Genomic DNA, 14,149 nt, shown 5'->3' on the forward strand with positions numbered 1-14,149 from the left:
ATAAGCTTTACTTTGTATCAAATTAAAACAAAACTTGACATACAACTAAATTATGCTGTAATAAGAAACTGCATATATTGTCATATTAAACCCACAATTAATATAACTGTGTGAGCGAATGAGGTGGTCTAATTTGATACAAATAATGGCTTATTACGTCTTATTAGTGTACTGTAAAATAAAGTGGGACCAAAGTTTCTAGTCCTAATGTAATAACCACAGTTTCATAACTTTTCAGTTTAAAGCTTTCACAAATTTAGAACCTTGAAACAACAGTTTACATTAAATAATTTCCACAGCATCTTTCAGCTGAGCTGTAAACAAGGGAGGGTTTTAGTTTAGAGAACAGACAATTATTGCATAGTCTTTCAACTTGACTTTAGAGTAAAATGCTTTGACTGATCTTAAATCCCCTATATGTTGTATTATTATTATTACCATGATGGCATGTTTTTGTTTTTAGATAAGTGCAACAACCTGGCTGAAAACTGCTGCAGTCTGCTGCTTTTAGCCCATTCATCAGAGCCCAAGGTTCAGAGCTGTTGGGAGGTAACAGTGTGCCGCCACCAGGAGTTGCTGAAGTTGGAAATAGTCAAATATCACTCTCTCACACACACACACACACACACACACACACACAGGGAACCTTTACTTTGGATCATATGTACCTCATATAACTGTCACAAATACTACTTCTGCTGTACACAGTGTGAAATAAACATGAACCTCTTTACTAGCTGTGTAGATGGTATTATTGGAAAAAGTCTTGATGAGTTTATAATTAAGTGTTGTTTTGACTAAGTATATTTAGACATTTCATTGAACTTCTTATAAGTAGTAACTATAAAAATATACATTATAAACCGACATTAATTATTGACTGTTATAATGGCATGTACTACACTCAGAAGTAAACAACTGAGCTGCTTCTATGATCACTTACTGAAATAAGTGTGATACGAAAAGTATTATTTGAAAGATTTATTTGCAGTAATTCTGTTAAATAATTAAGAGACCAGATTGAGACAATTTGAAAAGTACAAGTTGTTTTAAATTCTCTAAATCTTACAGAACACTTTTGGTAATGACAACTGCAATCCAATAAAAACATTGAGACCAGTTATTCAATTTAGTTTCATTTAGATTTACGTCATTATCCAAGACGTTTTGTTCATCACTGCAGTGAAAAGCAAGATTTATGAAAAACAAAGATGGTAATGTGGGAAAGGCTTTGACGCACAGAAAGTCACAGTTTGCAAAGCCGGAGATATTGTCAAAAAGAGATAAAAGGAAGCGAGGGATGAATTTAAAAATGTCTAGGACTGCAGCGTCATTGTGAATCAGAAGAAGAATCTTTAACGTCTGTGCTTTCCGTTGCCTCGCTGACTTCACTCAGCTCTTTGCTCTCTCCTCCACTGTCTCTTTCGTTCTCCCTCTCCTGGTCACCGGACCCTGACGGGCTCTGGCCAGACGGAGCCTCCTGACCCGAGACACGCACTCCGGGCTTTCTCAGCTGTGGGACATATTAGACAAAAACAACACATTCACGGTTACAATCTGCTCGTCTGAGTTCAGTGGTGTTACGCGTCCCCTGAGGTGACTGGAGTGAGAATCGTGTCAGTGTAGCGCAAGTCTATATCGACAACGGTTCATTTAGGGGATTGCTCCGATGCCGCCGGAAGATCCGCCGAATGTCCCTCATTTTTGGCCTGATGTCCCTCACCTTCCGCTGTCTTTGTGATGGCATTCTGAACTCCGGTGGATTTATGAGGACTATGGTTAACTGCTCCTCAGATCTCTGCAGGGTAAATCCAGACAGCTAGCTAGACTATCTGGATCTGAGTTTTCTGTTGCACGACTAAAACACCTTTTGAACGAGCACGTTCCACCAAAACAAGTTCCTTCCCGAGGCTATTTTGCAGAGGCATCGCTATTGCGTCCGGCACCTAGTGCCGCCCCAGACGATTGCGATTGGTTTTAAGAAATACCGATAAACCAGAGCACGTTTTTCTCCCATCCCGGAATACTGTGTGGACTAGCCAGACCTTCCTCCGCAGCGCTGTGGAGGAAGGTCTGGCAATGCGAGACTAGATGTACCGATGTGTTGCCAAGGTGGATAAATTTAGAAAATCAAGTCACCTCATCAGCCATGTGGGCCAGGTCTCTCTTCATGGCGTAGGCATCCTCCCCATCTGCATAGTATTTAGGCTCTACCTCACTAATCCTGTGGAGGAACAACAATATATTACATTAGTTAGTCAGAAAAAAATAAAACCGAGGGCCATAGCTGCATTAAGGACGCAGAGGTCATATTCATTGCATTTTTATAATGGGAATTGGGGGGGGAGGATTTTACAATCTACATGTTAAGTTTTTTATAAATTGTAATTTCAGTGTTTTTAAGACAGAATGTATTCAAAGTTTTAGGCCAAATAAATAAATAGCTGAAGATGGTCTACAACGGCAACATTGTTTCTAAATGACCTTAAAGATATAAATAAGGGGGAAAAGCACACAGTGTATTGCAGAGTTTAAGTTGCTGACAAGCGAAAAATTAACACGTAAACATAAAAAAAAATTATGAAAATGATGGAGAGCTAAGCAAACACCTTGCTCATATAAGTGTCAATAAAAGATTCTTGATCAAATATGCTCATGGGCTGAGTGTGCATTCACTATCAAAAGCACTATACACCAACTATACCACCAATAGCCTGGAACCAGTTGCGAACAGTTTACAGTTCAATGGGCTCATTCCAATTAGAGCATTTAAACATTTAGTGAGGGGTTAAGAGGCTAGAGCTTGTAATTGCTTCCCTGGTTAGATACTGGTAGTGTGTGCCATGTCTTATTTGTTTTTAATGTTTGCATGTATTTTTTTCCGCATTTATTTATTTAAAACAGGGACAATGTACAATATACATTAACCTTAGACAGGAGAGATGCATTTTACCAGGTTGTAGCACTTGCTGCTAATTTCCACCTGTAGTCCCTGTATGTTGTTGGAAACTATGTATTGCTGCTATCTTGGCCAGGGAAAGATATTTTGTAATAGCAATGGGACTTACCTGGAAAATAAAGGTTTAATAATAACAATATGCCATTACCAATATATCTGCAATTAGCTGATAGATTTATTGGTCCAGCTCTACTCATAACCTCAGTGGTTCTGAAAAACCCGGCGATGGCCACGCTAACTGTGAACCAATACTACATGAGTACATACATTACAATTAAAAACACAAATAATATTGGCACAGAAATAGACTTACTGGAATTTGAGTGTGTTTGAGTACAGGTGTAGGGCTGCTCGGTTGCTGCAGTGGGGAGAAAAGATTGGTAAGTCCCTTGATAATAGGAGCACTAACACACAGTCGAAGCCTGAGCACATTTTGGAAACAGGGAACCACACAACAATATATCTAGTCCACAGCAAACCGTTCACAGTACCTCTTGCGAACATGAAGCGAGACGTATTTAGCATTGAAGTTTTCTATCATGGCCCGGCTGGCCTGGTCCATCAGCTTCTGAGCCAGGCCAAGACGCCTGTGGGAACGCTTCACAGCCTGGAAGACACAGATACGTGGTTTTGTTGCCACAGATAAGCCAGACAAATATCTCAGTACTATAAGACGTGATATAAATAATGGATGAGATGTATGAGGTGTCTCTCGTTCAGACTCACCAGAGATGTGATGTGTCCATGGGGTACATCATCTGGGTCCTCCTCCCTATGAAAAGGTCACAAACGTTTTTTGGAACACATTATATGCATACACACATCTCCTCTGTGCAACTAGTGTCAGATAAAAAAAAAAAAAAAAAAAAAATATATATATATATATATGGTCAGATACTCACATCTTTGCCAGCACATATCCTACAATTTTGCCATTTTCGTCCTCTGCAATGTACGAGAGCTAAAACGATTTAAAAAAACAACAGACGATGAGTGCCAGACATACACATATAACGTTAATGGTGTAGATGCTAGGAGCAGTGGTGTTAGCAGAAACAGGATAAGTACAGTGAATCACCTGAGGCCAGGACAATCCGTGATAAAAATAGTATTTCATCTGGTAATTTTCTGGAAGGCACAGCAGGTTACAGTGTTGCATATTCATAAGGTCCTCCGGCTGAAAGAAAGAAACCGAATAAGGTGCATGACACAATGATAACCCCTTAATCGGCGATTTTGGACAGCTAGCTAACTATGCTAGCAGTTAGTAGAAACAGCATGGCTGTCGAGAGGATTTCAGCACACTTACCCTTGCGTTTCGTATGTTCATTTTGTTAGTTTGCTTGTTATCTGGACTGTGGAGACAGAAATAAAATATAATACACGTAACAATCAATTCATAATAATTACACTACAAGGTTTTAAAGAGCTTGTCTCGCTAACTAGCTAGCTAAGTCGAGTTGCTAGCAAGGAAGAAAGGGGAGGAAGGACCATGCCACAATAACGCCAGACATTTCCGGTCAGAGTATGCGCTGGGACTTCACATTAAAAGTTGTAACACTTGCATGAGTCACGAAAACACAAGTGACTTTTATATTTGTTACTGCTGTGGGGCAACAGAACCCCAGGGCCCCCGAAACCCCAGATCCATTGTTTGCCAATTAGTTTGGACAACTTTGAAAGTACAATATCAATGAAATGGGTTATTACCTGCCTAACATGAAGCTAGGCTACTATCTGAATCTGGTTGTAGTTTGTAGGCTACTTGATGGGAACTTGAGGATTCAGGCTACACACAATGCAAAGAGGTCGGGAGTTGGTATTGGGACAAAAAAAGCACATTTTTGCCCTGGAGGCCCTATCAAGGCAACATATCGCTACATTGATATAACAGGTATCTGTTATGATTTAGGAAAAAGTTGTATTTAAGTCTTTGGGGTAAGTCCAAGTTAAGTCTTAAGTCAGTCGAGACAAGAAGTCCCAAGTCTTGTCACAAGTCCTTGAGGGAAAGTCCATGACAATTCACAAGTTTTCATATTCTTATAAGTCTTTCTGGTCTCTAAATGCTGATCATTATGACATGGCATTTGATCAATAATCATCCTTCATATTATTTTCCAGCTTAATCAGACCCTAATAATTGGATATTCAAGGTGTGTGGCCATGCAAGGTCTGTCTGTCCCTGTCCTATTTTTTTGTATTGTTCTGAGATTTTATCAGGTCAAAATTCTAAAAGACCAAGTCTCAAAACTCTGGTTAGAGCTGTAAAATCTCTGTGATGAAGTCAGTAAGGGCCCATATTATGTTTTTGCCCAGGGGGTCCCCTAGTAAGTTAATCTGGCCATGGTTGGTTGGCACTATAAACTACAAATACTGTCCTGGGAGTGCTGATAAAGGTTTTCATATCATATATCTAAATTTTATTTTAACAATTTACATCTAAATGTCATATACATATGTAGCCTAGTAGTAGTAGTAGTAGTAGTAATAATAATAATAATAATAATAATAATAATAATACACTTTATGATAGACTAGACTCCACTTTCCAAAATAAAGCTACACAAAATTGATTCAGGATATTTTTCCAGCAGTGAACCTTATTTCTGTTCATTTCCCTTATTACAGAAAAAAATCCCATATTGGAAGAAAATTCTGTCTCACCAAAAATGTGGCTTGGAAATGTCATTAATGCAAATCATTAACACTCTCAATTCAATATAATTTGGCAATCCCTTATTATTATCATGGTATATCAGTAAAACATATGCTACAGGAATTTTGAGTGACAGCTTGGTATTGTAGATCTTTGTTGCCTTTTTTTCCTCCTCAGATTATTTAGTTGTTTTTCTTGTTCTTATTTTTTCACTTACTGATTGAAGGATAGGCTACCTTTATATGACATATTTTGGCTCTATAACTGCTAAATTGAGAAACAACTGAGTCAGCATTGTTGTAGGTCTGTGCCAAGTAAACTGCTCAAAAATATAAACATTAGAAATAATTTTGAAAAAGGTTTACGTTTTCCTTTTTTATAAGTGAAATTGTCATTTCATATTGCTTAACCCTATTGATCAGCCCACTGGCCTGTATTATAGGCTACTGTATATAACCTACTATCCAATCCTTCTTTCAATCACAGAATTATTTGTGCTGCTGTACAACATTACCAAATCCCATAAACACTCACAGTAACTGGCCATTATGCTCATATTTCAGGTAAAGTAGGCTACTGACATCCAATCAGCAGTGCGACATGCAAATCGAGCAGGTGTCACCACAGGGAAGGGGTGTAGAGGAAACGGATATTTATAAACTAACACCCGTGTGTCAGACTGTGCTGGCAATATTTTACAGGAATGATGGCATAAATTTCTCTTGAAAGAAATATCTTCAGATTATTTCAGAGGAAGATGAAAACTTTCCCAAGGTCTTTGGTGTGTTCTTGACTGATGGCGAGATGAGATTGCCAACCTGCTGCTATTTGTCAGAGATGCAAAAGTCATGGCTGTAAAATGTGATCATAAAAGTTTTCCGAGACACGGGAAAGAACGACGCTGTGGCTAAAAAGCGCTTTTCCATGGAGATGGAGACAGAACTGAGGCTGGAGTCGAGTTTGTGGGTCGGGAATAAAAGATACCGGGCGGTCCTATCGGGCTGGCATTTCAACTGGACAGAGGTAGATAAGAAGAATCGCGACAAGAAAACAAGTGGGTGGCTCTTTGCTCTTCTAAATATCAGTCGATTTATAATTAATATAAAATGATTACCTATTTAAATATGTTATCTAGGCCTAAATATAATATATGTGTAATAAATACACACACACACACACACACACACACACACACACACACACACACACACACACACACACACACACACACACACACACACACACACAAACAAACAGGGAAGTACTTGTGCAGTTGTTGCTGTGTAACACAGCCACAACTTGTTTCCTGTCTTCACTGAACTGGCATAACATGGTGATGACAACAAGGCAGTATTCATTCAAATAGCCGAGGAAACACCCCAAACAAAACAAGTGTTACACCTTACATGTCATTTTGGACAATAGGGAGGGTTTATTTAAGCTCATAGCTGCTTTCAGAAAACATGAAGAACAAGTTTAGCAGCACTAACCTGAAACAACCTAAGACAATTCACTGAAAACACTGCAGATTACAGAGAACTTGCACACCTCCTGGCATATTTTCTCAACACCAGCCTCAGTCTGTATGCACACAGAGAGTGTTTTCTGGAATATGTTGTCACTGCACAGAAAAAAAGACATTTGTGTGTCTTCTTTGAGACACACACTTGTGTCCCTTTTTAAAAAAAATAACATAATGATAATAGATTTAACACTATACAGTGCAGGGGCGTAAATATAGACAGGGCAAGCAGTGCAGTTGCACTTGGGCCCATGGGGTGTGGGAGCCCATAGAGAGAGCGGGCCCTGCAACAATTTGTTGGGCAGAGAACAGTCCCTTGTGAGTGATTCAGATTGCCACCTTGGAAATACACCTGTGCTCAAAGAACTCTTTTATATGGTAAAATAGTCAGATAGATAAATGACAACATTTGCAGTTGTAAAAAGGAATGTAGAAAAGTGCAGAGCGCAGATGAAAAAAAGTACATTACAATATTATGAAGGAGCAATTATGACATTATAACAGTATGGTTAGGGATGCTAGGCACAATGTTTTCAGAACTTGTTTTTGCCCATCAACATAACCCTCTATTTTATTTCAAGACTAGCTGGTAAATCCAGCCCCTCTTTGTGCCCCATGTTGAAAGTGATGCTGAGTTGGAAATGTTATCTTATTTTACTGATAAAGTGGTCAATTAGAGCCTCTATTACCACCAATCCCACTTACTCCGATGTCCTTCATCCGCAACATCATTTTAACCAGCTTTATCTTATTACCTTGTCTGAACTTTTAGAAAGAGTAGGCCTATCATATATGATAGTGTCTTCCAGCCCTCTTGATGTAACACCGACAAGGGTTTTACTAAAAGTAATGGAATCTGTCAGGCCCTGTTTGTTTCTGTTTTTAACAGTTCCTTTTCAAATGGTTGTGTCATGACAAGTCATTTTTAACTTTACACCTGTGCTTTGACACCTGCTATGCAAAATAAAATCCAATATCTGCTCTAAGGAAGGCCTACAGTCTTTCCAGTAGTTAAAACATTCTATTCATTGCATGAAAAGAAGCATAACTCCCCCGTCAGTCCACTGAAGTTAGTGCTATGTATTTGTCTGTGATTAAAGTTTCAGTACCTGTGGCAGAGGTGGTTGGAGTGGAGGAGGGCCGGGTGGAGATCCTGCCCCGGAAGTCAGTCGAGGACACAGACAAAGACTTCACAGGTGGGTTCCTTTGGGAGACTCAGGTATCACAAACATCAAGGCCCCAGTAAATGCTTAAGTAATTTATATCACAGCCTGAAGCATTAAACATCTTTTGCCACTTAGTTTGTTAAAAAATATAGAAAATGATAGAACATGAGAGATTTGCATACATTTGCACAGCACACTAGTTTTACAATTTGGTCAAATATGTGCCTGTAGTCCTCCACATTGCAACATGTGTTTAACAGAATGGTTTTGTTTTCTTTATCAATCATTTACCTCCAGTTTTCTACGTGAAGCGCAGCAGCAGTGGGAGTTCTTATGGCTTACTATGGAGACTTGGCCGGATCCAGTTCAGTTGCCCCAGTCGGGTGCTCAGAGACCAGTGGACGAAACACCTTAGAACTGCTCTCAAAACTCACAGTAAAGATTGATAATTAGAAAATCCTCAAGAGTTTTCTAGCTCTGAACAACCTGTAATATTCAAATCTATCTTTCAGGTCCGCTGCGTCCCAACAGGCTTTTGGTGTTTATCAACCCATTTGGAGGGAAGAAGAAAGGAAGAAAGATCTATCATTCTCTGGTTGCCCCTTTGTTTGAGCTGGCTGGTATCAGCTCTCATGTAATAGGTAAGAAACAACAAAATAGTGTATCATAGATAACCTTAGAACTACTTAATTTAAGAAATAATTAATGAAAGTGATTTGCAGTCTAATCATAACATTTATTGTTTAGTGACTGAGCGGGCAAACCAGGCCAGAGACCACCTCCTGAAAAAAGACCTGAAAGGCTTTGATGGGTAAGAGCTACTAGCACCGCCACCAGTGTAAACACTGTGATATGTGAGCATTACAACAGTTAAGCTCTCTGGTAGGTGCTTTCACAACAGAAACTCTTGTGTTTGTTTATAACAGTGTGGTGTGTGTGGGTGGGGATGGCATGTTCAGCGAAATACTTCATGGTTTGATTGGGCGGACACAACAAGAGGCAGGCCTTTCTGAGAATGATCCCACTGTCGCTTTACAGCCTTGTCCGCTTCATATTGGCATCATTCCTGCAGGTAATGACAGTTATTAGTAAGTATTTATAAACCGATGGAGTTAGAGCAGTAACACACTGAACCTGTTCATTTGTATCTACTGTAGGTTCCACAGACTGTGTGTGTTATGCCACAGTGGGAGTGATCGACCCTGTTACTTCAGCTTTGCACATCATCATTGGTGAGGAAAGATTTTCATTCAAATAATTTACTCTTTTTTTTTTTAAATCAACATCTTAAAATACCTAAACAATTTTGTCAACTCTGAGCTCCATAGTTAAAGGTCCCATATTTTGAAAAGTGAGATTTCCATGTCTTCTTTAATTACAAAGCATGTCGAGGTGCTATATAAATACTGTGAAAGCATCAAAACTCTTAATCCACAGAGAAATGCACACAGCCCATACTCAGAAAAGGTTGTCTTTAAAAGAGTCGTTAGGACTTCTGTATGATTGTGATGTCACAACTATACTATATATAGGTAGAAAGTGCCACTACGGTGCCGTTACAGTTATTCCCCGGCTGCAACGATGGTGCAGAGACTCTGAGAGCACAGATGCGGAAGACCAGGAAAGGATGACTAATCAGAGCAGACTGAGCTTTATCACGAGGAGGGCTTAAAACAGAGCCTTTTAGACAAATGGTGAATACAGGTATATTCAGAAAGACCGAATGAGAAAAAGATATGTTTTTTGAACATTCAAGCATGTAAACATGTTCTAGTAGAAACACAACATGCAAGTATGAACCTGAAAATGAGCATGATATGGAACCTTTATTACCTTTTTATTTCTCACAATACTTTGCAGGAGACTCTCAGCCATTAGATGTATGTTCAGTCCATCAGGCTTCTGCTCTGATGCGCTACTCAGTGTCTCTGTTGGGCTATGGCTTCTACGGTGATGTACTGGCTGAGAGTGAGAAACATCGGTGGATGGGACCTCTCCGATACGACTATTCAGGTCTGGACTGATGACTCATTTAGAGAACTTTTTTTTAAAGTGTTTTATATATATCTAGTGTAGTGCATTTTCAGCTAAAATAATTGCCTCCCTTTGTCTAGGCACCATGGTGTACCTGAGCAACAGAAGCTATGCAGGCATAGTTCAGTATCTACCAGCAGACCCGCTGCTCTCCAGCCCGAGAGACAGAACACGCTGCCTCTCAGGGTAAAACACCAACTACTGACAAGAAACTACACAAAGAAGGGTGTATACACAGTGCAATTAATAATAATAAGCAGACTTTCAAAAAAGTAAGAAAAGAAAATTACAGTTTGCACACCAGATTGTATTATACTCTACAACATGTGTGATGTGGAGGTGTTTTAACACCTTAAACTTTCAAACAACCACAGCGTGGGAGCGTTATCTATTTTCATAATGTTATTTGTCAATTACCAAGGATTTACTGTTTGCATGTGATTTTCTGTACTTTTCCTGTATCACAGAGGTGACTTTAGGATCACTGTTCATTACATTTCCAGTGTTATGTGACTGTGATTCAGCTATGTTAGGTGAAACAAACCTTATATAAACAACACCACCACAGGGGTGTTTTTATGTAGCATCTCTCCATGAGTCCCAGTTGTTTAACTCTTATAAGTGACTCATCCTAGATAACAAAAGTAATGACCATGAAAACATGGGTACACGGTGGCAGGAAGAAGCCCATAATAACATATAAACTTCCAGAAATGATGAAAGCCTGTTAAATTTTTTGGTTACTAGTCTTAGCCTCCATTCTGTGAGTCCTCATTCTTATCTAAGCTATCGAATGAAAGTGATCTTATCCTTGTACACCTTAAACCCTTTTATTGAGAAAGAGAGAAAGTGTCCTTGGGAGTAGCATCATTATTATTAAAGCACCAGTGGTTCAAATTCACTGCTACCAGCAGGGACCCAGGTGTTGGGTGCACCTTAAGGAGGGTAGAAACCACAGCAAAAGGAACTTGATCTAAATGAAAGGTGAGCCTCTGTCTTCTGTTAGAGTGTACAATGTCTTGGTCTTTGTCTGGTCTGAGGCAGTTGCTTCTGGCTGTCAGCAAATGCTTTATGATGCTCTTATGAATGGGTGTCAAGGTTGAGGTGCTTGTTATTTCACAGACCTAAAAGCAGAGTAAAAAATAATTGTGTGTGTTTATGTGTTTAGGTGCAGTGTGTGCTCCAGAACCACAGAAAGACTTTTCCCCCACTCTTCAGTGTACAGCTCCCACTTCAACCAGTTCAGTAGTGACTCAGAAGGTAATAGCACAGGCACACATTGAAGTCCTGTATTTATATATTTCAGCCAATTTAGCAAAAATACACTATACACTTTAAAGCAGCTTTTTGGCTTGTCAGGTTGCACAATATGAATCTTCCCTCCAAGATTGTTTTATTTAAATCATTTATGGAGGGCTGGAGTGGTGACATTATCCAGTACTTCACAAGAAAAAAAACAATAAGTAATAAACATCTTTTGTAACAGACATACCAGTATTTCAGTGACCAAACAATCACAGCAACTCAAACCAGTGGTTTGAAAAGTAAATCTCAGAAATCCAAACAAGTGTAGTAAAGTGTGCATGATGGGGTAAAACATGCAAAAACATCAGTATGGTCCTTTAAAAATCACAAGTGATGTACACTACAGTAGGGGTTTCTTTGAATGTAGCATCATGTCTCTCTTTCTGTGCCTTTCCAGGCGAGTGGGTGAGTGTGGAGGGCAGGTTCAGATGTGTGTCTCTCACTTGCATGTCCAGCTCGTGTCCTAAGAGTCCTCTGGGCCTCTCTCCCTCTGCTCACCTGGCAGATGGAACAGGGGACCTAATCCTGGTATGGGACACTCACCCGCTGGGATTCCTCAAGTTCCTCTACAGGCACACAAGCACACAGGATCAGGTATTGGCACTTTCGCATTACAACAAAGCTGCTGGACTAGCAGGTTTAAACACTGCTTGACCAGATCTCTGCCACTTTTCTTAGTTTGACCTGCCATTTGTGGAGGTCCATCGTGTGAAGGCAGTCCGGTTCTCTCTCCCCTCCGGTAAAGAGGAGGAAGCATATAAAGAGACTGGAGGGTTGAGAGGAGGGATAGATGAAGAAGAGAGAGGCTACATTGAGACTGTAAGCAGGAATGGATCTCAGCAGCACCTGGCAGAGAGAGACACAGGACAAGAAATGACAAATGAGCAGAAAATGGCGACCCCATTCCTGTGTGGTCTGTGCTGCAGTAAAGTTCCTGCTAAGTCAGTGTGGAACTGTGACGGAGAGATTCTGTCTTCCACCGAGATTCTCTGTAGGTAAGATTGCCATCCACAGGTTTAGTGTATTCTCATACTGCATTATCATACTCAATGTCAGGTTCAAATTTAATTGTAACTCTAACTAAGCTAGGTCATATACTAACAGAAAACAAAAACAAAATAGTGCACATATGACTATGTCTCAATAGCACCGTTTTTAACTGTGTTCACTTCTTTCAGGATTCATGGCCAGCTGGTGCGTCTGTATGCAAGGGGCATTGAGGAAGGAGCAGCCGTGCACAACTGCGGCAAAGAAAATGACAAGTGTCAAATGGGATGCACCCTAATCAAATAGTCTCACCTACATTTTGGATGATGAGGGAAAGGTGACAATGGAAATGTTGGCAAGGCGAGTTTGTGAATTTACTGAGATAGCCCTACAGTCTGTCATGGCCAAAGAGTTCCTATTATTTCAGATGCATTACATATTTCCTCTTTGCAATAATGAAAAAAAACTATATATTCCTAAATGAGTGTGTTTGTTGAATACTACTTAAAACACTTAAAACACGTATATTTCTCGGTATACAGTGTTTGTCTGCAATTTCTGGTCTGCAAATTTGATTTATTTTCACTTTAGCTTCCAGAAAATAAAAACATGGGGAATGTCAACAGAAGTTAAAAGACAGAAAACATCTTAAGATAATAAAAAGAATGACCTGACCTCCTTTTATGCATTATTGTTGTCATCAGCTCAGCAGTGCAGTGTACCTTTCGGGAACTAGAGAGCAGCAACAGCTTGTACATAACCAATCATGCAGTAGGAACTAATCCTCCTAGTGTAATATAAAATATTTTATCTTCCACTAGTTTTAGTCTCAACCTAACTTCCTATACTGAAGCACCATGATCGTATTATTGCATACAGTAATTGTACAGTAAAACCCCAAATCCAATAACACATGAAAGAACAAATAAAATAGTCACAGAGAAGAAGTTGTTTAAACACATGTCCATATTTGCTGCACTTCCCACGGCCCTCCAAGTACTGGCAGGATCATCAAACAGTCTGTTATTGGTTACACAGAGTGTGTGTGCGCGTGTGTGTGTGTTTGTAGATGAAAGCCCCCCCCCCCCGCTAAGGCATGCACCTTGTAGAGACAGACATAAGTGAAGATACAGCATCCGTTTGCTGCAGGCAGATGAAAGAAATCTAAAACATTTAAAAGTAAATAGAAGTTTTAAAGGTTAAAGAAGTTTTAGTGTTAAAACCAACTCACTGTAATGCATTGTAACAGATTAACTGTTAAAAATGTTAACAAGTATTTAAAGTCTTGATTTGAATTTAGCTTAAAACACCTACCTGGAAGTTATTCTTACCCAAAGCAGGACATTTAAACTTGTCTCCTTTAATTAAGCGAGTCACCTGTTCTTACAAATCAGACCAACAAGCCCTGCTAGTATAAATATTACGTGGCGATCAGTGTCATCATGGTGTAGTGATGACTGTAAACACAGGCCTGCTGATAGACGCCATAGGTGTTAGGTAGCCAATGCTATTAAAACAAA

General features: G+C 39.5%; 2 protein-coding genes across 4 annotated transcripts; one reads left to right on the forward strand and one right to left on the reverse strand.

Moving 5' to 3' along the window:
- Positions 1–966: 966 nt before the first annotated feature.
- On the reverse strand, positions 967–4,528 carry naa10 (N-alpha-acetyltransferase 10, NatA catalytic subuni). Of its 3 annotated transcripts, none has more exons than XM_031284049.2 (8): positions 4,269–4,528; positions 4,038–4,136; positions 3,862–3,920; positions 3,686–3,731; positions 3,451–3,566; positions 3,273–3,317; positions 2,140–2,224; positions 967–1,513 (listed from the first exon to the last, which is right to left on the reverse strand). In XM_031284049.2, exons 1-8 carry the CDS (start codon positions 4,287–4,289, stop codon positions 1,331–1,333), a joined length of 654 nt encoding a protein of 217 aa, XP_031139909.1. In that variant the 5' UTR covers positions 4,290–4,528; the 3' UTR covers positions 967–1,330. The 3 variants fall into 3 exon arrangements, with proteins under 3 accessions (XP_031139909.1, XP_031139908.1, XP_031139910.1); XM_031284048.2 differs by having other exon boundaries at positions 967–1,522; XM_031284050.2 differs by having other exon boundaries at positions 967–1,536.
- Positions 4,529–6,260: 1,732 nt separating this feature from the next.
- Positions 6,261–13,755, forward strand: zgc:158263 (ceramide kinase family protein). Its single transcript, XM_031284063.2, has 13 exons — positions 6,261–6,669; positions 8,238–8,333; positions 8,601–8,738; positions 8,816–8,944; positions 9,051–9,114; positions 9,230–9,375; positions 9,461–9,535; positions 10,164–10,316; positions 10,418–10,523; positions 11,506–11,597; positions 12,040–12,236; positions 12,321–12,637; positions 12,821–13,755. The coding sequence occupies exons 1-13, from the start codon at positions 6,540–6,542 to the stop codon at positions 12,933–12,935; spliced, it is 1,758 nt and encodes a 585-aa protein (XP_031139923.1). The 5' UTR covers positions 6,261–6,539; the 3' UTR covers positions 12,936–13,755.
- Positions 13,756–14,149: the final 394 nt, after the last annotated feature.

The sequence above is a fragment of the Sander lucioperca genome, chromosome 12 (assembly GCF_008315115.2).
Source record: "Sander lucioperca isolate FBNREF2018 chromosome 12, SLUC_FBN_1.2, whole genome shotgun sequence".
In the NCBI taxonomy this organism is placed as follows: domain Eukaryota; kingdom Metazoa; phylum Chordata; class Actinopteri; order Perciformes; family Percidae; genus Sander; species Sander lucioperca.